This window comes from Dermochelys coriacea, chromosome 1 (genome assembly GCF_009764565.3).
Source record: "Dermochelys coriacea isolate rDerCor1 chromosome 1, rDerCor1.pri.v4, whole genome shotgun sequence".
NCBI lineage: Eukaryota > Metazoa > Chordata > Testudines > Dermochelyidae > Dermochelys > Dermochelys coriacea.
The window spans coordinates 157971864-157999467 of NC_050068.2; the positions used below are offsets into that span (position 1 = coordinate 157971864).

At 42.4% G+C, this 27604-nt stretch overlaps 1 protein-coding gene across 6 annotated transcripts in view; it reads right to left on the minus strand.

Annotated features, from left to right (window-relative positions):
* Positions 1-10269: 10269 nt before the first annotated feature.
* The window catches only part of SLC37A1 (solute carrier family 37 member 1), a 55519-nt gene continuing 38184 nt past the window's right edge, over positions 10270-27604 (minus strand). For 2 of the 6 annotated variants that reach the window (XM_038419906.1, XM_038419883.1), the window contains 7 exons: positions 26258-26343; positions 25399-25447; positions 22632-22705; positions 20926-21004; positions 20088-20185; positions 17397-17449; positions 10270-11940 (listed from right to left, as the gene is read on the minus strand). In XM_038419906.1, the coding sequence (XP_038275834.1) occupies positions 11925-11940; positions 17397-17449; positions 20088-20185; positions 20926-21004; positions 22632-22705; positions 25399-25447; positions 26258-26343 (455 nt within the window). In that variant the 3' untranslated portion in view covers positions 10270-11924. Of the gene's footprint in view, positions 11941-14534; positions 15987-17396; positions 17450-19367; positions 19432-20087; positions 20186-20925; positions 21005-22631; positions 22706-25398; positions 25448-26257; positions 26344-27604 lie in introns of those variants that run through there. The other 4 variants (XM_038419865.2, XM_043506935.1, XR_006278431.1 and 1 more) reach the window with 3 other exon arrangements.

The following is a 27604-nucleotide window of genomic DNA, read 5'->3' on the forward strand; positions in this document are numbered from 1 at the left end:
GCAGGGAAGTAGTTGTAAAGAACTTCTAATTGTGAGCTGCTAACTTGAATCCCAGCTGTATTAATACATATAACTAATCATATAAGACTCAAGTATACATATTCTGTTACACGATAGCTTGCAAAGTTCAGTTCTTACCGGTCATATAAATTAGAGAGATTTAATAATAGATTCAGAATCAGCCTTATTTATTAAATTAAAACCTCATATCCCATTCACATGTAATGAAATGATGACTATTAGACTAAAGATAATTTTTCATGTTCTACAGCAGAATTAATATCAATGTTTTGGCTGGTCATACAGAAGAAAACAAAACCTTTTGAAAGAAGTTGACTATACTTTAAATTGGCCATTTGTTCCCTATTTAAAGAATTGACTCTTTGCATCATAACACTGAAAATAGGAGCATTCATATACCAGTTTGTCATTTTGCTACATCTGTTCTTTTCCTTATTTTGAAACAGATTCACTGAATCTATCAGACTGCAGTTTTAATTCTGTTTTCCCAGTGAAGATTTTGAGTCCATACCCCAATTCTAGCACAGATGCCCTGTCCCACCCATGCGTGTGCATACACATACACGGGTTAGCCGAAAAATTCAGCTTTTAATGAGAGCTGCTAGATGCTCTGCACTTTTGAAAACAGGCCACATTTTTGAAATATATATACTGATTTAGCAGCTTAAATGTAGACACACATTTTAAAAAAAATCTTGGCCGAGTGTTCTTCAAATAGCATATGCGGTGTTTTCTATTGCTAAACAGTGCTAGATTCCTGACATTTCCTATCTTCTTTTTGTACATGTGAACTAAAACTAGTTAAAATAATATAATTAAAATGATGTTAAAAAAATAGAACAAACAATCGTCATAATCAAATCAATCTCCAAAACCTTGAATCTAGCGCAGGCCTTAGCTTTTGAAGCATTTACGTCACATCATCAAATGTATTCATTTGTATGCAGCAAGAGGTGTGTCTTCTGGTGTATCCAAAACCATAATCATCACTTAATGTTGGGAAAACATCATAAACATTGCCAGAATTGGAAAAGAACGTTGCCTCTGATAACAGAAAATGGCACAATGATTTTCACTTTCAATTTTTTCTTTGAGGTTTCCTTTCATTAAAAAATATAATAAGCATGATAAGAAAACAGGAAATAAAGCAATACTACATTTCCCCCATGAATTCATTTCCAAAATATTTCTTTATCAGTGAACCCACGGACAAGTGAACACAAGGTCATTCACAATTTCAAAAGTCATTCAGGAATTTAAAATAAAAAAGTCTTCTGGACCTGAAAGACGCATCTGAGTTGTGTCGTTTACAGCAGTGATGTACTTAGACTGTACGCTCCTGTGGCAGGGACTGTTTTCATTTTGTATGCATACATGAGCGTGTGCATACGGTGCCTATCTTAATGGAACCCTGGCCTCTAGGCAGTACTGCGAATCAAGGAAACAAAACAAAAAACAAACAAACAAAGATTTAATTACAATATGTTTTTCCATCAAGGGAAGCTTGTGCTATGTAAACAGAGAAGAAAGCTGTCAAATACAGCATTGTGTGCTTTCACAGGAACCTATATAAGCCCACTGTAGTGCAGAGTTGCCTTAAAGATGGATTTCAGAGTAGCAGCCATGTTAGTCTGTATTCGCAAAAAGAAAAGGAGTACTTGTGGCACCTTAGAGACTAACAAATTTATTAGAGCATAAGCTTTCGTGAGCTACAGCTCACTTCATCGGATGCATTTGGTGGAAAAAACAGAGGAGAGATTTATACACACACACACACACACACACACACAGAGAACATGAAACAATGGGTTTATCATACACACTGTAAGGAGAGTGATCACTTAAGATAAGCCATCACCAGCAGCGGGGGGGGGGTGGGGGAAAGGAGGAAAACCTTTCATGGTGACAAGCAAGGTAGGCTAATTCCAGCAGTTAACAAGAATATCAGAGGAACAGTGGGGGGTGGCGTGGGGGGGAGAAATACCATGGGGAAATAGTTTTACTTTGTGTAATGACTCATCCATTCCCAGTCTCTATTCAAGCCTAAGTTAATTGTATCCAGTTTGCAAATTAATTCCAATTCAGCAGTCTCTCGTTGGAGTCTGTTTTTGAAGCTTTTTTGTTGAAGGATAGCCACTCTTAGGTCTGTAATCGAGTGACCAGAGAGATTGAAGTGTTCTCCAACTGGTTTTTGAATGTTCTAATTCTTGACGTCTGATTTGTGTCCATTCATTCTTTTACGTAGAGACTGTCCAGTTTGGCCAATGTACATGGCAGAGGGGCATTGTGACACATGATGGCATATATCACATTGGTAGATGTGCAGGTGAATGAGCCTCTGATAGTGTGGCTGATGTGATTAGGCCCTATGATGGTATCCCCTGAATAGATATGTGGACAGAGTTGGCAACGGGCTTTGTTGCAAGGATAGGTTCCTGGTTTAGTGGTTCTGTTGTGTGGTGTGTGGTTGCTGGTGAGTATTTGTTTCAGATTGGGGAGCTGTCTGTAAGCAAGGACTGGCCTGTCTCCCAAGATCTGTGAGAGTGATGGGTCGTCCTTCAGGATAGGTTGTAGATCCTTGATGATGCGTTGGAGAGGTTTTAGTCAAGGGCTTAATTTGATGGCTAGTGGCATTCTGTTATTTTCTTTGTTGGGCCTGTCCTGTAGTAGGTGACTTCTGGGTACTCTTCTGGCTCTGTCAATCTGTTTCTTCACTTCAGCAGGTGGGTATTGTAGTTGTAGGAATGCATGGATAGAGATCTTGTAGGTGTTTGTCTCTATCTGAGGGGTTGGAGCAAATGCAGTTATATCGTAGAGCTTGGCTGTAGACAATGGATCGAGTGGTATGATCTGGATGAAAGCTAGAGGCATGTAGGTAGGAATAGCGGTCAGTAGGTTTCTGATATAGGGTGGTGTTTATGTGACCATCGCTTATTAGCACCGTAGTGTCCAGGAAGTGGATCTCTTGTGTGGACTGGTCCAGGCTGAGGTTGATGGTGGGATGGAAATTGTTGAAATCATGATGGAATTCCTCAAGGGCTTCTTTTCCATGGGTCCAGATGGAGTAAGCTTCTGGATCACGCATGGAAATGAAGGAAACATGGCTAAGCCCCTTTTGTAAAAGCAGGGGAAAAAATCCTACCCTACCCTGCTTATACCTAAAAAGTGGAACAGGTAAATGAAGAAAGTAAATAAAAACATGGTAAAGGAATATATAGCAATCTACAGCTTCAGGAACAGCTTGCGACAGATTCTCATAGCACGGTTTTCAAACAGGTGACAGACCGTTCATATGCAACATGTCTGAGAAAAGTTTGGGTGTGGTGTTCATAGTCTTTGAATGAACAAAAAGCTTACAGCAGTAGAAAGAGAGCCTGGTCTCCGGTGACACAGAGTGGCATGTGCAATAGGATATTCCCCGAATGGCAAGTAATTCTCTGCTTGTAGGGAGATATATTTCCAACATTACTCCACCCAGAAAATTAGCCATAACAAGGGAAATGAACAGGGGAAATGCTCAATTCTTTACATCAATATAGACAATTAAATTCTGAAGAGAAATTCATATTATAATACATCTACAGCCCTTGAGAGTAAAGCATATAAACATTTGAACCAGCCTCCAAATCAAGAGGATACACAAAATTTTAATTCAGCATTGCATGTAGGGTGACCAGATGTCCAGATTTTATAGGGACAGTCCCGATTTTGGGGTCTTTTTCCTTATATAGGCTCCTATTACCCCCCACCCCCATCCCGATTTTTCACATTTGCTGTCTGGTAACCCGAGTTGTAAGATGCACAATTCCCATTGAAATTAAGGAGAGATGTGTTTCTACATTCATGTAGTAGCTTTGACAGTCTCACCTGTAATTACCAGAGAAGACAGATAATGCAAGTGATTTCCATTTCAAAAGTTTTAAAAACATCCCTCAAAAACCAGACTCCCCCCAAAAGCTGAAAAAGTCAGAGTTCAGAGGTAAGGAAATCATAGTTCTTGGATAGTAAGGACAGAAGAGACCATTAGATCATCTGGTCTGATATCCTGTATAACACAGGCCAAAGAATTTCACCCAGATCTCTCTGTAGTGAGCCTAATAACTTGTGTTTGACTAAAACTGATCTTCCTAAAATCAGATACAGGTTTGAAAATATCCAACAACTCTGAATGTCCATTGACTTCTGTAATATACTAGGTCAATCTGACTTTGAATAACACTTATAACATAGATGTTTGCAGTGTCATTGTAGCCATGTTGGTCCCAGTATATTAGAGAGACAAGATGGGTGAGGTAATATCTTATATTGGACCAACTTCTGTTGGTGAAAGACACAAGCTTTTGAGCTCTTTCACCAACACAAGTTGGTCCAATAAAAGATATTACCTCAACCCTCCTTGTCACTTTTAACATTAGCAATCCTGTGTATTGACCACTGCAGGAACCTATGAGTGGTGATGGCTAAATGGAATCTTAAGCTTAAATCTATTAAGAGGTCACTGAGAAAGTCTAAATTAATAGAATATCAGCATAAATATAAATTAGACATCCCCGATATTGTTCTAAAAAGTCTTTGTACCTCAAACATACACACACAGCACATGGAATAACTTTTACAAGTGTAAGGAGGAATCCTATCTGAAATTCCTTTATTGAGATGCAAGAACCACCACAACAGGAGTTTTTTGTTTTGTTCTTTAAAATGCCACATGTACTCCTTGCAGGAAGCTGAAGACAAAAAAATCTTCAGTGTGGTCTCTTTAGTATTTGAAGGTGAAATGCCATTAAAAATAAAACTCCACTTTTTCAGGCAACAGAGATGGGCATTTCCAGGGAATTTACAGCAGCATCTGCCAGAGTTAAAGAGACTTACATCCTAAGAGGTATACACAAACAATGGATGGTTAATGCTATTATGGCTTCTATTCAGACCCTCATGATTTGATAAGAAAAGTTCCAGAGTTATTCTTTTTAATTTTATTTCAGTTAGATGAAAAAGGAAAGACTGACACTGGAATGTATTTACAGTAATTTGGCTATCTAGAAGATGGACTGTAATGAGGTACAGAAGTTTACATTTCTGCTATGTTTCTTTCATCTTTGTATTCTGTTGCCAAACTCAAAGCACTGTAGCCTCTCCATAAGCCTGCATGCACATCACATTTGCCATTCATATTATATAGGAATATAAGCACTGGAATGAGAAAAGAAATCTTAGAAGCTAAAGGTTCCATCTGTTTTAGTACAGTGCTTCTCCCAGGGCACTTTCAGTAGATTTAAGTTACAGTAAGTCCTCACTTAACGTTGTAGTTATGTTCCGGAAAAATGCGACTAAGTGAAACGATGTTAAGCGAATCCAATCTCCCCATAAGAATTAATGTAAATAGGGTGTGTGTGGGGGGGGGGGGTTAGGTTCCAGGGAAATTTTTTTCACCAGACAAAAGACTATATTATATTTATATATACACACACACACACACAAAATAAATTTTAAACAAACCATTTATTACTGGTACACAGCGATGATTATTGTGAAGCTTGGTTGAGGTGGTGAACTAGCAATTGGCTGAGCCCTCAAGGGTTAACACGTTGTTGTTAATGTAGCCTCACATTCTACAAGGCAGCACGAATGGAGCGAGGGGAAACAGCATGGCAGACAGAGATACACACCCTATGCGTGTGCGTGTGTGTGTGTGTGTGTGTGAGTGAAAGAGAGATGAACATTGCCCCTTTAAGTAGCTGATGCCACTCTAAGTACACTGCCTTTTTAAGTTGATCAGCAAGCTGAGACAGCAGCTGCTGCCAGGAAGCTCCCTCCGTCCTGAGCCCTGTCGTGTGTCCCCCCTGTTCTATGGAAGATGGGGTAAGCAGAGTGCAGGAGCAGGGGGGTGGGGGACACCTTCACATTAGCCCCCTCTTTCTTTCCCCACCTCCCCCACCCCATGCACAGCAAGCAGGAGGCTCCGGAGAGCAGCTCCAAGGCAGAGGACAGGAGCAGCACATGGCAGTGGGGGGAGGGACAGCTGAACTGCGGGCAATTGGTAGCCTGCTGAGAGGCTGTGGCACAGGGAACTTGGGGAATGGGGAGCTGATGGGGGGCTGCTGGTCCACCCTGGTTCCAAGCCCCCACCAGTTAGCTCCACCGGGCTGCTCTTCCTGCAAGCTGAGGACAAAGCAGATGGCTGCCAAATGACATTATAAGGGAGCATTGCACAACTTTAAACGAGAATGTTCTCTAATTGATCAGCAACGTAACAATGAAACAACGTTAACCGAGATGACTAAGTGAGGAGTTACTGTACTTCCTTTACTTTTGTCCTCACTAGAGGTTTGAAGCCTGGTTTTGTAAATTACTAGATCCTTGCTTGATTGGCTAAATGGGTATGGTTTTTTCCCAATAGGGTTAGCTCAACCGAGCTTTACATGACCAAAAAACCCTGACAACATGTAGGCTAAAATGTCTGAAGTCGTGTTATCAAGTCATATTTTAGCATGGTGAGAGAAGGACATAGTCACCTTCACTGGTTACAGGCAACATGGTTCAATTTGTGTCCATGTAGCAGCTTTACTGCCATCACAACCATGTTTGTACATCTGCACCTACCTTGTTTGTATTAATCCATTCTGGGAAAATGTAGGTGGCTATCCCGTAGTGCTCCAGAGAGGTTAGTGTTTCTCCAGGGCATGGGCACGGAGCAGCAAAAGCAGGATGTGAGGCAATGCACTCTCGGATGGCTAAGTGCAAAGAGAGCTGGAAGGAAGAAGGACCAGCTAAACCAGTTACAAGGCATAGTTAGATATTCTTTATTATTTTCATTTGGGTTGTGCCTAAAGGTTCCAGTTAGGATCAGGGCCTCATTGGGCTAAGCACTGTACAAACACATAGTAAAAGGAAGTCCCTAAACTGAAGGTTTACAATCTAAATAAGGGAGCAGCTTTTACTTTCAAGGCCTCTGAGACCAGGTTACTATATGGATCAATTGCTACCCTGGAACCAGACATTCTCGGCAGAACGGGAGCGAGAAGAACTTCCGGAGGCATACCACTAGTGATTGATGATAAATAGGGTGGTAACTCGTGAAAGATTGGCCACCTTGTTTCCTCATTTCGAGTTGAGAAATGAGTTGTTTTATTGAGTGGACCAATTTATCCAAAAATGAAAGAGTTCGGATATCTTACATTATTCTCAAAACTAGATCAAAGGGAAGTTCTATGGCTTGTCCATATCATACCCTCTGCTGGACACATGGGAAAGGAGAAGACTCTACAGAGATTGGTTGCAGTCTTGATGGCCCATCATGAGATGGCAAGTTTTTGTGCCTCCTGTCAGAAAGCTACCAGGCTCTTCTAGTTCCCTTGGTTCCAATGAGAAGTGGCCTTTTGGGAAGATTAGGATGAGTCTTTTGATCCAATAAAGGAAGACGTACATTAATTCTAGTAATAGTGGACTATGCCACATAGTTTTTGGAAGCTGTCCCACTTGGAACCTCACCAGAGAAGGAAGTGGTTCAGGAATTCTCAAAGGTGGGATTACTCCCAATACACTTTGCATTCCAGGACACCAGTTTCAGGTCTGCACTGCAGTGACAAGTATGTGACCTGCTGGAGGCCAAACCTGTGTGTGTGTGTGTCTACAAACACCCAGACAGATGCACTTAACATTTCTCTCAAGCTATTTTGCTATGGCTCTATATCTCTGTGATGCTGAAATAGTTCTCTAGCTCTGTAAGGTGGAGTGCCACAGCTACAGACTGCACTTACCAAAACCATTTGAAATTGCTCTGTCCTATATGGGCCTTTATAGTTTTCTAACCCACCTCAGGGCTTCCAGTTTTTTGTACATCAAAGTGATTTTTTTTCCCCACACTTGTTCATTTCTTCATCTCTTGCTCCTCTTCCCCTCACCCTCCCCATAAAAAGGTACTAGATTCCAGGGTCCCCCGGCATATTTTCTTTAGAAGTATTTTACACACATGGAAATCTATCTTCTGATGTAATTTTGCAAAGCTTCCTTAACTGGAAACTTGCTTTCACCTCCTAGCATTTTCCCCCATGCAGAAGTGCTTTAAATCCCATTATATCTCTAGGAGAGTCACACAACATTAAACACTAAGTAGATCAAGACCAAATTTGTAAGAGGACTAGAAAGAGAGAGGAGGGAAAAGGAGAAAAAAGATGGAGCAGAGTAAAGAGGAAAGACATAGGAATATTCATTGTCTTCACATATGGACTATAAATCCAAGAACAGATGGAACATAATAGACATGGAGTTTAAACGGCACTCTAAGGTAACTAGTATAAGAAGTGCTGGGCCCATCTCCTTTCCTGAGTGCCTGCTTTCATACAGAATAGAGAGGAAGGCTTAATAGCTCTCACAGATAGAAATTGGTCTAATAAAAAGCTATTACCTCACCCACATTGTCTCGCTAATAGTCACATTGGTCATTGCATCCTGCTCCAAGGTGTCTAATTCCACTTTCAGGTGAGAAAGCCACTGTGTCTGGAAGAAAGTTTATTAAGGAAAACAAACTAGAATCTATCTCCACTACTCCTGAAAGAAGGGGTTACTCTCTACTCTCACAGGCAGGAAATGGACAATTTCCTTATTAAGATATAAAAGAGGCAAAAAGCGATCCACATTTCAAATTGAAATACAGAATCCATTATTCAATATGTGCTATGAAAAAATATTTCAATCTGCAAATAATCAATATTTATAATTGAAACACTTCACATTCAGATACTAACCCTACTTTGACTACTGCACTTCTGCATTCCTATACACATTTGTCACCAGATTTGTTCACCCCCAGGTGAATGAGTATCCACACCAGAAGCTAACAAAATGCATTGTTTGTTTAGAATGCAAGGATTTTGAGAGCTGATTACACATGCCATCTGTGAACACATATTTAGAGGTTAGACTGAGGGCCCTTTGGAAATCTGAAGCCTGATCCTGCTGTTCTTAGTCAGGCAGAATTCCTGTTACAGACAAAACCCTTTGGCCTTAATGGCCAGGGAATTCCATATGACGACACATTTTTTTCCTGGCACAGAAAGTAATGAATTTCCTAGCACCTTAGAAAACAGCATTAATGCTTCACTGGGTTTATTATTCCGCAAGATATCTTGGACATTTAATTTGCTGGCTAGCATTTTAGTGGTTTTTTTCTGATTTACACATGAGGATTCTCCCACTGGAACCCAAATAAAGAGCTAAAGAGCTCCTTCAAGAGAATATCACAACACTGAAGAAAATCCCACATCAGTTAAGTGAATTGCAAGGATTGTGTAAATTCAAAAGAATCTAAACTTCCGAACCATAAAGGACAATGTGAGTGAGTAGCTGAGAGCTCTAATTCACCAGTGCAGTCAGTAGGAGGGGGGGCTCTTAGTCCTGCCTGGGACACGTTCATTGACTCACATGTGGGCTCTTATACTGCAAAAAAATAAAAAAAAAAGAAATGAATAATGTCAGCTCCTAGGAAGGAAAACTTAAAATTGGAATACACTAAATATTTAACAGTATAATTAACAGTATAATTCTGTTATCAACTAATACAATTAAAAGCATTTTAACTTAAGACTTTAGCTGGAGTGACAAAGCTTTTAAAAACAACTACTTGCAAATGGCAGAGTTTAGGAGTAAAACGGTTTTGGCAACTAAAGCCTGAATCCTGCAAAGACTTAGGCATCTGTTTATCTTTATGCAGTGTGTGTGGTCCCCTTGATTTTAATGGATCTGTTCACAATGTGTGAAGTTAAGTGTTTACGTAAATCTTTGCAGGACAGAGACCGTTGTCTGGCATGAACCATAAACATGGACTTTGGCACATGCATAAATCTATTGGATTGAGGCCGATTCTTTGCTGGGTAGTGACCTTTATTTGCAACAAAGTGCATAAGTAAGGGCTTAGCTTAAGCATTTGTGAAGTCTTGTTCAAGTCAATGGCACTTAAGCACGTGCCTAAGCGCTTTGCTGAATCAGGGCCAAAAAATGAAAAACAACAGGAGAAAAGCCCGAGTTCAAGAACAATTGCTCAAAGGTTAAGGATTAAAAAACAAAAAACACCCAAAACAACCCAAAAAGATTAAGCATTGTGCCAGAAACAAAAATGCAAACAAGTTGATGAGAAAGAAGACATTTCTTTGTATGTTTTGAGGCTTATTTTAAAAAAGGTTATTTTGTTAAGCAAGTGAGGTATGTATAGTACCACAGTGTTTTATAAAAAGCTAAAGCAAAATTCAAAACAGTTACGGAGAGGTTTAATAAATACACATTATAACAATACACAGTTTAAGTCTATTTAACCTTTATAGTCCACATAATAAACATCTCTTTTATAGAAATTCCCTTTAATATTATTGTACATCTTACAAATATTCACCAGAAGCTTGTCTTCTATTGGAAGGAGATTAAAAACTGTCAGCTCAAGAAGAAACAATGTATTATGAAAACACTAACACTTGCAGGATAATATAAACCTCTGAATTTCCTCTATCCACTTTACATCTAGTATGTGGGTCAGGTTTGTTTTTTTAAAAACCATAAACTTTGGCTCTGTACTTGGACTGTAACATTAGTCTTTTGACAGATTTTCGGTGCTATGATTAAACAATGAGCAATGCAATGAGCTCTGGGTGGACAGATTCCCGGCTTCTGCATCCAGCCCCACTGAAGTCAATGGGGGCGCCTGAACTCAACACCATTTCAGGATCAGGGTTTAAACCAGTCAATTTTTTGTTCACCCATTAAAAAAAAAAAATAGGAGCTAGTGCTAAAGCTTCAGTCATAGATGAGACCATGCCTTTGCCCTCCAAATTAAAAATAACCGGCAACTCCAAAGTAGCCTATTGAATTAACAACACAACAATTCAATGAAGTTTGTTCAACCAGTGTATAATGCCCTCAAAATCATTCAAACTCCTTACAGGAAATGCTTCACCTTAATAAGTCTCTTTGTTGTTTGAGTATCCTTTTCTGACAACCCCAAATGAGCAAAACTCCCCATCCAGAGAGCCAGTGTAGGCTACTTTTTTTTTTTTTTTTTTTTTTTTTTTTTTACAGTACATTGTAACTACTTATGTACAAGTTCCAATATATTATACATAAAAGAGCAGAATGCTGCCCTTGGACTTTACTGTGTAGGATCAGTTAGTGCTGTAGTTAAAGTCTGATAATATGCTCAGACCACTTTCTTACTGTTTTAAACTGTTTCAGGATATTGAATAGCAGTGAATCTGAGCCAGCTGGTACCTTCACATAGAGTGTGATGACCTTATCTTTTAAAATGTGGCATAAATAGGCAACAGGGGATGGATCACTTGAGGATTACCTGTTCTGTTCATTCCCTCTGGGGACCCTGGCACTGGCCACTGTCGGAAGACCCTTTGGTCTGACCCAGTATGGCCATTCTTATGTTCTTAAAGGACATTTTGCTCACAAATGCTTTGTAATATCATTGGCACATTCCACTGCTGGAGCATCTGAAGAGAGTTCATTTTCTTTTTTGTGCTCTATTCTCAAATCTCCTTTCATTTTGTTAAAAATAAGCAGTTTAAAGATTTACTTAAAATATCCTATCAAAATGAATCAAAAGGCACTTGGTATTTCTCTTTTGGCTCAGTTAAGGCATACAGCTAGCAGCTTTCCAAAGCTTCTGTCTCTTCATGTGATAAACAGTCACCATCCTGAGAGATTGATGCATGTGCAAACAGGAAACAAAACAAAAACAGAAAACTTCACCAGGAATTCACCAACTGAATTTCTCAATCCTCTCCTGGTAAATGTGCAAAATGCTCCACAAGACAAATTTCAAATACAGAATAATTTATTCCAGTCTTTTGAGGGTGGAGTTTTGATCACACATGAAGACCTTAATTCCATGTCCGAGATATCATAATTCAGTGTTCTTTAAACCTGTGAAAGAATAGCTAATATGAGAAGTTTGGAAGCAGTGCATAACAAAAGATCAGTAACTTCAAAATGCTGTCCACATTCTTTGATATACACTTTCCTATTCTATGCTATATTTATAGATGAGGGACCTGATTTTGATTTCACTAAGGCCTGGTCTACACGACGAGTTTAGGTCGAATTTAGCAGTGTTACCTCGATTTAACCCTGCACCCATTCACATGAAGCCCTTTTTTTTCCCCCGACTTAAAGGACTCTTAAATCAATTTCTTGACTCCACCCCTGACGAGGGGATTAGTGCTGAAAAATCGGCCTTGCTGGGTCGAATGTAGAGTACTGTGGACGCAATTCGACAGTATTGGCCTCCGGGAGCTATCCCAGAGTGCTCAGTTGTGACCGCTCTGGACAGTGCTCTCAATTCAGATGCACTGGACAGGAAAAGTCCTGTGAACTTTTGAATCTCATTTCCTGTTTGGCCAGCGTGGCGAGCTCACCTGAACAGATCACCATGCAGAGCTCATCATCACAGGAGACCGTGCAGCCCCAGAATTGCCGAAGAGCTCCAGCATGGACTGAATGGGAGGTACGGGATCTGATTGCTGTATGGGGAGATGAATCCGTGCTGGCAGAACTCCGTTCGAAGAAACGAAATGCCAAAATATTTGAAAAAATCTCCAGTGGCATGAAGGACAGAAGCGATAACAGGGACCTGCAGCAGTGCCGTGTGAAAATTAAGGAGCTCAGGCAAGCCTACCAAAAAACCAGAGAGGCAAACTGCTGCTCCGGTTCATAGCCCCAGACATGCCACTTCTATGATGAGCTGCCATTCTAGGGGGTGCAGCCACCACTACCCCAACCCTGTGCTTTGACTCTGTCCAAGGAGTGGGAGGCAACATGGAAGCAGGTTTTGGGGCCGAGGAAGATGATGATGATGTAGATAGCTCATAGCAAGGAAGCAGAGAAACCGGTTTCCCCAACAGCCAGGATCTGTTTATCACCCTGGACCCAGTAACCCCCGAACCCACCAAAGGCAGGTTCCCGGACCCTGAAGGCAGAGAAGGGACCTCTGGTGAGTGTACCTTTGTAAATATTATACATGGTTTAAAAGCAAGCATGTTTAATGATTAATTTGCCCTGGCATTCGCGGTCAATACAGCTACTGGAAGAGTCTGTTAACCTGTCTGAGGATGGAGTGGAAATCCTCCAGGGACATCTCCATAAAGCTCTCCTGGACTTAGTCCCAAAGCTTTTGCAAAACGTTTCTGGGGAGGGCAGCCTTATTCTGCCCTCCATGGTACGGCACTTTACCACACCAGGCCAGTAGCACATAGTCGGGAATCATTGCAGAACAAAGCATTGCAGTGTATGGTCCCGGTGTTTGCTAGCATTCAAACAACATCCGTTCTTTATCTCTCTGTTATCCTCAGGAGAGTGATATCATTCATGGTCACCTGGTTGAAATAGGGTGGTTTTAGTATGCGGACATTCAGAGGTGCCCATTCCAGCTGGGCTATTTGCCTGTGGCTGCAGAGAAATCTTCCCCTCTGTTAGCCACGTGGTGTGGGGGGAGGGGTGAAGCCATCATCCCAGAGCATTGTGTGTGTGTGTGTGTGTGGGGGGGGGGGTTAGTTGGGTTTCTGCTGCACATGAAACCGAAAACCACGGCCCCGCCTTTTAAATTGCCAACCCATTTTTAATGGCCAACCCAATGGCTACTTCGTACGGGAAATGAGGGCACTGCCGTTTGAAATCATTCTCACATGTTATGAAGGTTAAAAAAGCCAAAAGACTGTGGCTTACCATGGCTGCCTGCAAGCCGAATTCTGCTGCCCGGCCCTGCGTGAGTGATCTCTCACACGAAACCGGCATACCCTCAATAAGAGGCAAAATGCGACCTTGTAATGAACGCACATGTGCTATGTAATGTTAACAGCAAGGTTTACCGTGAAAGAGTGTAACCCATTGTTCTATAAAATGTGTCTTTTAACTACCACTCTCCCTTCCCCCCCCCCACCAGCTGCATATGTTTCTCCTTCCCAGAGGCTAGCGAAGATTAGAAGGTGAAAAAAAAAAAAACACACTTGTGATGAAATGTTCTGACCTCATGTTGTCCTCCCACACTGACAGAGCACAGCAAAATACGTGGAGGCAGACAATCGCAGAATGCAGGAAAACGCAATATGACCATGAGGAGTGGTGGTGGGGCTGAAGATGGTAGGTGGCATCAGCTTGCTGAATGAAGGCAGGAGTCAATGCTCAGGCTGCTGGAGGATCAACTCATATGCTCCAGCGTATGGTTGAGCTGCAGGAAAGGCAGCAGGAGCACAGATTGTCGCTACTGCCCCTGTGTAACCAGCCGCCCTCCTGCCCAAGTTCCATAGCTTCCTCACCCGATGCCCAAGGACGTGGTGGGGGGACCTCTGGCCACCCAGCCACTCCACCCCAAGGGATTGCCCAAGCAACAGAAGGCTGGCATTCAATAAGTTTTAAAGTGCACTGTGGCCTTGTCCTTTCCTCCTCCACCACCCCTCCCGGGCTACCTTGGCAGTTCAGTTATCCCCCTATTTGTGTGATGAATAAATAAAGAATGCATGAATGTGAAGCAACAATGACTTTATTGCCTCTGCAAGCGGTGATCGAAGGGGGGAGGGGAGGGTGCTTAGCTTACAGAAAAGTAGAGTGAACCCAGTGGGGGGCGGGGGGATTCCATCAAGGAGAAACAAACAGAACTTTCACACCGTAGCCTGGCAATTCCTGAAACTGTTTTCAAAGCTTCTCTGATGCGCACCGCACCCTCCTGTACTCTTCTAAATGCCCTGGAGTCTGGCTGCACGTAATCAGCGGCCAGGTGATTTGCCTCAACCTCCCACCCCGCCATAAACATCTCCCCTTACTTTCACAGATATTGTGGAGCGCACAGCAAGCAGTAATAACGATGGGAATATCGGTTTCACTGAGGTCTACCGAGTCAGTAAACTACACCAGTGTGCTTTTAAATGCCCAAATGCACATTCTACCACCATTCTGCACTTGTTCAGCCTATAGTTGAACAGCTCCTGACTACTGTCCAGGGTGCCTGTGTGTGGCTTCATGATCCATGGCATTAAGGTGTAGGCTGGGTCCCCAAGGATAACTATAGGCATTTCAACATCCCCAACGGTTATTTTCTGGTCTGGAAAGTAAGTCCCTTGCTGCAGCTGTTGAAACAGACCAGAGTTCCTGAAGATGCGAGCATCATGCACCTTTCCCGGCCATCCCATGTTGATGTTGGTGAAACGTCCCTTGTGATCCACTAGTGCTTGCAGCACCATAGCAAAGTACCCCTTGCGGTTTATGTACTCGCTGCCTTGGTGCTCCGGTGCCAAGATAGGGATATGGGTTCCGCTATTGCCCTACCAGTTAAGGAATCCCATTGCAGCAAAGCCATCCACTATGACCTGCACATTCCCAGAGTCACAACCCTTGATGGTAGTAACTCAGCGATAGCGTTGGCTACTTACATCACAGTAGCCCCCACAGTAGATTTGCCCGCTCCAAATTGATTCCTGACTGACCGGTAGCTGTCTGGCATTGCAAGCTTCCACAGGGCTATTGCCACTCGTTTCTCAACTATGAGGGCTGCTCTCATCTTGGTATTCTTGTGCTTCAGGGCAGGGGAAAGCAAGTCACAAAGTTCCATGAAAGTGCCCTTACGCATGCGAAAGTTTTTGCAGCCACTGGGAATCGTCCCAGACCTGCAACACTATGCGGTCCCCACCACTCTGTGCTTGCTTCCTGGGCCCAGAATCGGCGTTCCATGCCATGAACCTGCCCAATTGACACCACGATGTGCACATTGCAGCGGCCCGGTACTTTGTGAGAAATTTATGTCCATGTTCTCATCACTGTTGTCACCGTGCTGCAAGTCGCCTCCTCCTTGCCTGGTTTCGCTTTTCCTTGCCGGTTATGGTTCTGCATATCCTGCTGGATAACGCGTGCAGTGTTTATAGTGCTCATAATTGCCGCGGTGATCTGAGCGGGCTCCTGTTCCCAGTGCTATGGTATCTGCGCTGAAAAAAGGCGTGAAACAATTGTCTGCCCTTGCTCTGACAGAGAGAGGGGCGACTGACAACATGGCTTACAGGGTTGGCTTACAGGGAATTAAATCAACAAAGGGGGTGGCTTTGCATCAAGGAGAAACAGAATGGCCCCCTCAAGGTAGAATTTAAAACCCTGGATTTAACAGGCTGATGATTTCATGGAGGGAGGGAGGAAGGGGTGAGAAAATGAATACAAAACAAATCTGGTCTATTTCTTGTTTTGATCCACTTCATCTATCTTTATACATCTTGCTGGCAGCAGATGGTGCAGTATGACTGCTGGCCATCGTCTCCTGGGTGCTCATTTCAGTACGACTGTACAGTACAGTGCAGTATGACTGGTGACAGGACTGAATCACCATGAGACGAAACTTAAAAGGAAATGACCTGCTGAGTCATTCCCACGTTTGCCCAGGTGCCCCCGACCGACCTCACCAAGGTCAGCTAAAAGAATACCCTGGAGTATGGTGGACGAGGCTACCAGTCATACTGCACTGTCTGCTGCCAAAAGGCAATGAACTGCTGCTGTGTAGCAATGCAGTACCGGGTCTGCCAACACCCAGGAGACATACAGTGACAATGAGCTGAGCGGACTCCCTGCTTGCTGTGGTATGGCGTCTACATGGATAACCCAGGAAAAAAGGCGCGAAACGATTGTCTACCGTTGCTTTCACGGAGGGGGGGAGGGGCTTGATGATATATACCCAGAACCACCTGCAACAATGTTTTTGCCCCATCAGGCATTGGGATTTCTACCCAGAATTCAATAGGCAGCGGAGACTGCGGGAACTGTGGGAAGTCGACGGTTGCCTCGGTACTGTGGATGCACACAACTGACTGTACAAAAACGCTTTCTACAAAACCGACTTCTATAAATTCAACCTAATTTCGTAGTGTAGACATAGCTTTACACTCATTGTTTACTTTGTATAACTCCATGATTTAGTGGAACTTCTCTGGGTTTACTCTGGTTTGAAATCAGAGTCACCCTTTCCTTCCTGCCAACTTCTGAATAAAAGTACAATTTGAGCTATTACAATAAATCCACCCCCCAACCAACCAAAAACCTCATATTGCCAAGTTTCACACTCAAGAGTGAAAAATTAAGAGGGCCCCAACTTTTGGAGAAAATGTACAGAGAATGAGAAAGAGAACTCAATTTTCTCTACTGTTTAAAAAATAGTTCTGAAGAAGATTTTCATTATTTAAAAAAAAAAAAGGTACTCTTTACAAAGCAGAGAAAACCCGCAGATTAAGGTACATGCACATAAACGAAGAATCCGTGATTTCTGCAAGGAGAAGGAGCACAAAGGTGGAGAGGCCAAGAATGACATATGAAAACATTTAATCATCATATAGAAAAACACAAGAAAGACTTACAAGGTCTGGTCCATCTTACACTGGAGTTCTTTTCGTATAAGACGGAGTAAGAACTGTACAAAAACAAATCTGGGTTAAAAATCTAGACAGGTGAAGCACTCAGCTAAGTTTTTCAGTGTCAAATGCACACTGCTACTCTGAATTCTTCATTTAATGTATCCCGGTTCGACCGAATGGAAACCCATTATATTCGCTCATGTTCAGTCAATGGTTGGAAGATGAATTTGCACCACTCATGTGAGAGGAGCTAAATCAAAGTCTTTCTCTGGATCAGCAAGGATCCAGAGGTTATGCAAGGACTGAAGCTGATGGACATTTTTCAATTAGGATGTTTTTGCAATCCCACCCCACATTGACAAAATTGAAAAAACAAAACCCATTGTTTTTTCAAATGTTTTTTTCTCTCCTTCTCCCTTCATACCTCTTCCCCCCCCCCCGCTTCTGCCCACTTTTTCAGTGGCAAAGTGGGCAGAGGGAAGGGGAAACTGGAGAAAACCCCCATGCCCTCCCCAATGCCTCCGCAGCCAATTTCCAAACATTTGGGATTACTATTTCAGGCAAAAAAATTGTTCCACTTCTAAATCCGTGGGATGAAAAGGAGTGAAATTCATGGTGATTGTCCTCCCCGCCTCTCCATTTTTACTAGTTCTAACAATACTATTTAATTATTGTACTAAGCAAGACTCTGATGAGACCAGCAGAGGGAGCCCAAGACTGCAAGAAAAATGGTAACTCTTATACCACCACTGCTCTGAGACTATGGCCTGGTCTACACTGGGAGGGGGGAGGGGAAAATCGATCTAAGATACGCAACTTCAGCTACGAGAACAGCGTAGGCTGAAGTTGATGCATCTTAGATTGACTTAGAATCAGTTACTTCGCGTCCTCACGGCGCGGATCGACGGCCGCCGCTCCCCCGTAGACTCCGCTTTCCGCCTTTCGCCCTGGTGGAGTTCCGGAGTCGACAGCAGAGCGATTGGGGATCAATTTATCGTGTCTACACTAGATGCGATAAAATCGATCCCCAATAGATCGATCACTACCCACCGATCTGGCCGGGTAGTGTAGACATGGCCACACATTGGGTCTAATCCTGTAAGCAATTAAGCTTACTCAGGTCCATTACTGACTGCAGGATCAGGCCCTTCATACTTATTGTCAAAGGTATACCGATTAATACAGTCCTCCATTAAGAGGAAACAGAAGAGTGATCTTACAGACGATGTTTGATGAAAAACCCATGCTAAGGAAAATGTCAATCTTCCATGTTTTCTGGCTAATATCAGTGTGAACCACTTACAACTATTTTTAGAAGTGAAGGCTGTGGTTTTTCAAGGCACTATTCCCCCCTTTACACATCTAATTCCCAGTGGAATTCCAAGGGCCTAATTCCCTCATGCACTTTTGAAAAAAAATCAGTTTAAAATATAGATCTTAAAAGTGCTATTTGTTATACTGGGGGGGGGGGGGAAGGTTCCAATAGCTGGATTTATCACCCTGACAAGGAATTTACCCACGGGCTAGTAGAAATCCTTGCGTACCAGTAATGGCTGAGTAAAGAAGTTATGCAATCATTTATAAACACACATTCATTCACCTGGAAACCTCTGCTTGCCACTGCTGGTTCTGTCATCTATGATGGAAAGTGACATTCAGCTCCTTCAAAAGAATTGGATCTTGTACCAGCCCATAGCAACATGAAAGCAGTTGCTTTTAAGACAGCCCCTAATATCGGGACGTCTGGTCGTCCTACCTTCCCTGCACGTATGTGACTGAATTCAATGGAACTGTAATGGCATATGGGACTGTCCTTGCAGATCAGACAGGAGAGATGGGGCCTGATTCTGAAAGTCTAACAAAAATTTAGCCCTTGTACCACCTTCCATCAAGTGATACCAAAGCACTTTACAAAGGATTAATAAATAAGCTTCCCTAATCCTCTCCGAGGTGGGTCAGTATTGGCCATCCTACCTTGGCAAGGGGCAAACAGAGGCACAAAGAAGTTAAGAGATTTGATGAAGGGCATTCAGGCAGTCTGTGGCAAATTAGAAACAAAAAAGTTAGACTATATTTTCTGCTGCTGTAACACCACTGACTTTAATAGAGTTTTACACCAGCAAGTATATGTTCACAGATCTCCTGACCTCTTATCTTTGCCTTAAACACCACAGAAGACAATCTGCCTCGATAAGATAAAATAGGACAAGTCAAAAACAGCCTCTTTTCAGATGATCCCAGCCATTACACTTTATGTCAAACAGGAGAAAGACATGATGGACATCCAATTGGTGTGATGCATTCAGTTGCATTACCATGTGATACTGATTCTGTGGCAGTGCAGCAAAATGTGTTACTATTTTAGTAAATTGGCGTTGCTGCTTCAGTGATGCCTTTAAAGACAAAATTTTTTGTTTCCAACTATGTTTGTGGCAATCCCTTTGGTGAGCTACTGCATACAGATATCACCCAGTGAAGCTAATGGATTCTCCGGCTTCAAAGTTCAATAAGACTTTCAAATGCTCATCTTAGCTCTTTAAATAAAAGCAAACAAAAAGACCTCTACAATATGAATGGAAACTTCCCACTCAATAATAGAATATACAAATCACAATAACTGGAGGAAATTTCCATTTGAACATGAAGGGCTTTATAAGAAAGAAATATGGCATTAAATGTTTTACTTAGACTTACTAGTAAGGCAAATGCATCTGCCATCATTAGCATGTAAAATACATTATTCCAACCAGAGGGAGAGATGAGACCAGCTAACAGAGGCCCTAAAGCAGCACCTAAAATACAATAGTGACACAATATGTTAAAATTCTGAGATGGAAACATTACTAGTTCCAATGACAATATATTCCATGTCTGCATATTTTACTCAGTTTCAACCTTCATAAAAGCAAACCCATTTTGGAATACATTTGTAAAAGGATCCATAAAGTTTATAGACAGTATATATGGCTGCAAAGCTGCCATAACACTGGTGTAGCTGAATGGCCAGTGGATGATTCCCCTTGGTTAGAGGAGTCTACAGATTGTATAGGTCTATCATAGTGAATCTCTGCCTCCCTCACCACTGCTGGTGCAGAGGGCATAACCAAGGCATCCTTGATCAGGTGCCCAGAACAGCCCCACGGTGTATACTGTTCTAATTTGTGCTGGGGGCCAGCCCACCACCACCAAGCCTGGGGAAGTACAAAGGAGGCCTAAAGCCATCTTTGCTCATGCCCCACTCCCAAAGTGATGCTGAGTACTAGCCAGGTGTGACATGGAGACAATCCAGCTTGACAAAGAGCCTGATTTAATTTTGTAGCACTGGCAGTTGGGGGGGGGGGGCGGCAAGAGCCATCTTTTTACATGCAAACTGTGCACATGTGATGTGCAAATCATTGAGACACAGACATGGACCTCCTTGATGTCAGCTTTTGTCCGCTTTCAGAGCAGAACTACACTGTAATTCTTTAGCACCTAGAGCCACAGAAAGCCTCCTGCAGATAAGGCAGGCAGCTTCCGAACAATAGCTTACCTACAGAACCTGTTCCATCGATGATAGCCGTAACTGTGGATAGGGCTCTTGCATTTCCTTTCAGACTTTTATGGGTACCCTACCGTGACAAATACTCCATTCAGAACCATTTACAGATGAGCCTGGGAAATGGCCATGCATCTGCCTCATGCTCCTGGCCTTTCCCATAAAAAAATGTATCATGAAATAATGGACAAGTACATGTTAGCATGAACTTTACCAGTGCCTAAATAGTATGGACAAGACCTTTATCATTGCCTTAAAAAAAAAATTGCCCATGGCCAATCTATTTTAATGATGTTCTTTATAAATAACCCTTTCTATTCTGCATGTAAGTTGTTCAGGCAGAATGGGCTGCACTTCAAGCCTGCAATTTTTCCGCTGAAACTGCATAGTGGTCTGTCAGTACAGCCATTGTTGATATTAGAAAGCTCTGCAGAACAGAAGAGAATCACTAGTTGGACAAGAATACTAACAAAGCAAGAGTATCAATGATAAAAGCCATAAAAAGGCCCATTCAGCAGGTTATTGAGTCAAAAGGCACCAAAAGGAAGTAGTTGTGAAGGCCATTTTCATTAGGCCAGTTATTCAATAGGACTGCAGAGCAAAACGAATGATCATAGGAACAATTTTATAACTTGGTATATAGGAGACTGAATGGCTCAGAGGATTGTTAAGAAGACAGAGCCTTTCATTTACTCAGGACAATGAGGAGAATTCAGTCTAGGTCACCAGTCGCCTAAAGTCATTAGTGTCAGATGGTTGTTCAGTGACATACGAGAAATCAGCTGGCAGTTTCCATCCAGCTCCCAGAGGGCAGGCGTCTTGCGTGACAAGATCCTACAGTCTCGCTGACAGTCACAGCAATGAGACTATCGATTGAATGGACCTGAAGGGGGAGCTCTCTCTCAACCCTACAGCTCCCTTTTGATCACTAAGGAGGCACGAGAGGAATGCTGAGGTGGGGTGTGGATTTAAATTCTGCTGCCTTTCCTGTACCTATTCTGCTGGTTAAGGACCTCACTCTGCAGGGTTCTCGCCATCCAGCACCTTTCAAAGCAACACATTTACCTAGCATTGAAAAGCAAAATTGAAGAAAAGGGACCCAGGGCAATGTTTTCATGGAGCATGTGCTGCAGTCAGACCACAAGCTTGCAGGGCCTGGCGTGGCGGGGCAGCAGGGCGCACAGGCTGATTGGGGTGCAGTATATGGGTGAGCAGAGGCTAACATGAGCACAAGGAAAGGCAAGCACCAGGTAGTGTCCTCCACACCCAATGGAGATAAGTCTCCAGCCCATTGCACACCTGATCCCTTACTCTCAAAGGTGCAGGGTGAAAAAACTGCAGGATGGGTGGCAAATGACAGTCTAAAGAGACATGGCCTTAATGTGGGTGCCGAGGATCATACTTAAGTGTTTATAAGATATCCGCTCTTTGATCTCCTTACGAGGCGGAGTAATTTGGAGGCCACTCATCTGTATTAATGCAGGGTTGAGTTCTTTAATGCTCCCCATCCTGATCATTACTCTTTACCTTGTACACAAAAGTGCAACACACACACCCCCCCATCTGTACTACACAGAATTGAACCCTCAATGCTTTACAAACATTTACTACTCGTCACAGAAACCAGGCTTTCCCCCCAAATGAAGGCAAATGAGCGGGACTGTCTGCTAAATGTAAAACAAACAAAGAGCCAAACTCACCAAGTCAGCTGAGACCGCAGTTGTGATCAGCGCATAAGGACCGTTCACCAGGGCTCCACTGATAAGCAGCATAACTGTTGGAAGTTCGAAGAAGAAAAGTAAATATGAAGTTTCCAGAATTGATGTTATTTTCCATCACAACCCCACGTGATGATCTAGACCTTGATCATTCAATATACTACGTATCTTTAATAAATGCAATGTAACTACAAGAGTATATTCATGGAAGTACAATTTTGTACAAGTATAATTTTGCTTCAAAATGGCTAACAAGGCTACCAGGGAAAGCAAGGGTAAAAAGCCATCTCAGTAGTAATGGACAGATTTAAGCACGAAGGAGTGTTTGCTTCCAGCACAGTAGAGAACATGACTATGTCCATCACCAACTCTTCAGCTGCTTGTGCCTTTTAAGACTGTAAACCCTTCTGGGTGGAGATGAGTCCTCTATCGGTTTGTACAGGGCCTACCACAATGGGGCTCCAAAGCTCAACAGGGCCTTTGGATGCTTGTGCCATACATACAAAACCTCACCACCAGCACTGCTTTCACATTTTAACTCCTCTCCTTTTGTATTTGGTAAGAGGCCACAAATAAACTGAGTTTATCCAAACAAAAGGTCAAAATTGCATCCCTTTAAGTTTATAAGAGAATCTTTAATCATTTCTGATACTTGGAAGAGGGAATCAAGCATTCCCAGTTCCATGTACAAAAACCAGTGTTATTCACTGGTTATTCATGGTTCTCACTCCTCACCCCCACTCATTTCCTGACCACGCAAAAAGAAAAGCCCCTTATCACAGCCTCAGGGAGGCAAGAGCATTTTCGTTGATGCATGCTGTTCTATCAGTTTTTCTTGATTAAATTCCCTCTGTCCCATCTCAATTCAATCATGCTTATGGCACCCAGAGATTTACCCTTTTAACAATGATTCTAGTCTGCAATAAGCCAGAGAGTAGGACTCCTAACACCATAAACAGAGTTATCCGACAGTGTACATTTTGAGGCACTGGGTCAGCTCAGAGGTGCATTCTCCTTACAATTACATGCCTCTATTTGAGCTTCCTTACAGAAATATTTGACCACCTATCAGCATGCTTCCCCAATCCACTTGAGGAATATTTTCCTGACCCCTAAAAATGCAAACTCACAAAGATATTGTTCATTTAAAAAAAATTGGCCACTGAGCTCCCAGGATAATGTTTGTGGTTTTATACATATATTCCTGTTTCCCCCTAGTCTTTTTCTCTCCCTGCTGGTGTTTGAAAGACTCGAGCAAACAGGGAAAATGGTGAAAGTTGCTGTATAACATACAAATGTATAAGCTAAAACTGGACAAGACTTTTAAAAAAATGTTTTTTTTTCTAAGATGCTACAGTGGTTACTTCTAACAATAATAGGTACAACGTTTGCAGAGAGAAGTGTGATTTTTAAGGTAATTATGTTCCTTTCAGCTTCCAAAGGAGATCAAACTGTTCCTATTAATTCAAGAGTATTTTGTCATCTTTGGATTTCCTTATCTCCCTCCCCTGACAAGGGCTCTCCAGATTCATCAGTGTTTGAGGCTGAGAGCAATGAACTCTACTCCTACTTTTAATCTGCCTTTCTGTAGAGTCAAACAATGGCCCAGATCACACTTCCAGCCACTCTGTGCATAATTCGCATCCTCCTGAGTGGAAGGGACACAATCCTCCCCTTCCTAGGGTATCATCCTCCTTCCAGTCCCACAGAGAGTCTCTGGAAGTAGTGACATAGATTGGATGAGGTATTAGCTTTCTAGCAGAAGTCCTTAAGTGGAATGGAACCCTCATTTAAGGGCGTGTGTGCAGGGGGAATCGCAGGGGCAGCAAGGCAATGGAAGGTCCTGGGAGCGTGACTCCAGTTCAGCTGCACTGCCAAGGAGTTTGATGGGAAGCGGGGGAGTGGAGGAAGGGAGGCAAATACAGGCTTCCATGCTGCACATGCATTTGAGGCTCCTTCAGCTTTGGGGGCAGGCCCTAGAAAACATCCCCCTCCAACAGAATGGCTGGGGAGAAACTATCTGTGTGGTTCCCCTTGCAGAGACCTCCTTTCCCTCAGCCCATTCTGTCAGACTGCCCCTCTTGTGGTACAATCTGTCTAGATGCAATTCAGAGCTGGTCAAACAAAGGTGTTCCCCCCCACCCCTTCAAAAAGTCTTTTTTCAAAATTGAAATTTTTTTGGTGAAAATGTCTTAGTTTTGTGTGCTCGACTGTCTGACTTTTGGGGGGAGGGGGAGGGCTCTCGGTTCCCCCCCTCCTTTACCAGCAGTGAAATGGATAAAAATGGGGATGGGGGGAGAAGAGAAATTCAAAAAGCAAAAATTAAACATTTAAACCAAAAAGTTTTTCAAATTTTTTTTTTATGAAACATTTGAATGGAGGAAAAATATCATTTCTTTTTGAAACCCCTGAAATAAAAAGGGCTTTGAGTTTTCCAAGTTTTTTGTGAAAGAGTTTTTCCATGTTTCGACCCAACTCTAATGCAATTATTTTTCCTATGGCCTGAAATGAAATAACTGTGCTACTGAAATGCTGTCCCTGTCTCTTTTCCTCAGGGTGGTTCATGGCTTCTAAAGAGACTAAGCAGAAATCCAACTGACTTCAATGGAAGCCACAGGTGTTCAACACCTCTGAAAAGCAGACAATTAGTTTCTAGACTTTTCCCCCCAAAAAATCAGTGTGAATGGAACAAAAGTAAAAGAAAACTAAGTCCAGTTAAAAGCAGGCAGAATGTAATTGAAGTTCTCACCTATGGTAGCTTCTAGGCCCATTTTACTGATTGCAGAGAACATGTATAGCTGTAATGGATATGAATGGGTAAACATTTAAGTAGTAAAACACAGAAAAATAAGGTTTGATTCTGATTTCACGCTTTTACCAGCATAAATTCCCACTGACGCTGAGTGAGAGGAAGTTAAGGCCCCTGCACTTCACAGAATTGTAGGTTTTCATACACACAAAAAATCACCTTAATGTCACAACATGAAAAATACTAGTTGTCTGTGTGATGAAAAGTTGTTTGTTATTTTTGGTACTGGAGTCCCCAGACATGAAAATCACGGTCAATTTCCCCATGCGGCTGCTTGTCTCACAGGGTCTCATAGAGATAGCTAATTAATATGACCATAATTTTTTAACCCGTCAGACTTTCAAATTAAGCATAGCACAGAGTTCTGCTGATTCTGGCAAGATGAGTGTATGCATTGTAGAAATACACTATAAAAATGTGGCAGCCAGACTCCTAACATTAACAGCTCAGCAATTTTGATTATTTGGGGGTTGTTTGAAATCAAAAAGACAAATCACTTGCCCAATTCTAATTCAGAATTGAATAACTGAGTAAAAGGAGTGCTGTCAAAGCCAGCTGAATGTGATAATTTTTCATAGAGTCCTGTAACATATGACGTGCCAAAGAATGGCGTATTTAATTTATTAAAACCAGCCCAAACCTCTGTGTTGGCTCTTGTGCAGAGACTTTTCAGAGCCACTTTCATCCTGGGGTGAATGGTCAGAGACTGCTGAGAACAGGAATCTCTAATGGAAATGCTCACAGAGCCTCACCCAGTCGCACAGAAGAGCACAACTGAAATAAGGAGAGTAGATCTTACGGCAGGTGCTGCTAGCAGTAACATCATTCCACAGGTTGAAGCCCTTTTTTCCAGTCTATCTGATATCATGCCTGCCAAAATGCCACCTGAAAAAGACACACATTAAAGAATAAACAGGTTATTTCATGAGCATTTTATGCAATATAATTGGACATATATTTTCCCAAAGTTACAGCAATCCAGTGTAATTGTTCTAAAGGTATGCTTCTGTTATAAATACACACAGAGCATAGGACTGAAAATCTAGTTTGAGTTAGTAGCTTTATCATCATCTATGCCACAAATGATTAGACTGAGCTGGACAACCGCAACGGGCACTGCAGTCTGCCTCATTGGCTCCTTCTGAGGTCATCTGTACACCCAAGATGATGTAATTGGTGCGGACATCTAGGGTATTGATACACTGTGTCATTAGCTGAGTGGCTTGTCAGCATTTTCCAGCTGGTGTTTTGGAACCCAACTGCGTCAAACCAGCCTCTGGGGTTGAACCAATGAATTGAGCCTTCCATCTTCTCTGGAGGAGAATAAGCCGAACGGCAACATGTAGGATGTTATAATCTGACCATGAAAAAAGCCATCATCATAAACTCTGTGTCCCATCCAAATTCAAGTGAAAGATCCAGAAGTATGCCACCCACATTTACTGAGCCACAAATCACTTGGTAGGGTGTACCAGAAGCCACCTTGTGTCTGCTTTCAGTTAATACTGGATACATCCTTTGGCTACCCTGGCAAGGATGCAGTAGAGATTTCATCTTGTCTCCTTGTGCTGCCCTGTCTGCCTGTCTCCTCATGTTGCCTCTTGTCCTATACCTAAATGGTATGCTCTTTAGGAAAGGGGCCTCTTTTTTGTTCTTTGTTTGTCCAGTGCCTCGCACAATGGGGTTCTAAATTCATGACTACGGCTCCTGGGTGCTCCTGCTATACAAAATGAAACAATAATAATAAATCCATTTCTCATCAATGCGTTAAACCCAGAAAATAGCCTGCATCAGGGAGAGAAAAGACCCATGGATCGATATTCTGGTAAGCATGTGGACGGCAGGAGAAATAACCCCCAAATTACAGAAAATACTTTTGAAGTGCTCATTCCTATTGCATTTGACCCAATTATTATAGCCCTTTTGCAATAATTTTTCAAGTGCACTTTTATTTTCCCAACTCTTCCATAGTCTACTGTCCCCCTCCCTCTTTTCAAAGGGCAGCCCTCACAGCAAAATGCCCAGTTATATGCATCGCACCCATGCATCTGGGTCCCTATCAAACTCTACAAGTAGTTATGTTGGTGGCTTGGATTTGCAGCCGAGAGAGATTTGTGTTTAGACTGCTGAATAAAATCTCTGTTCT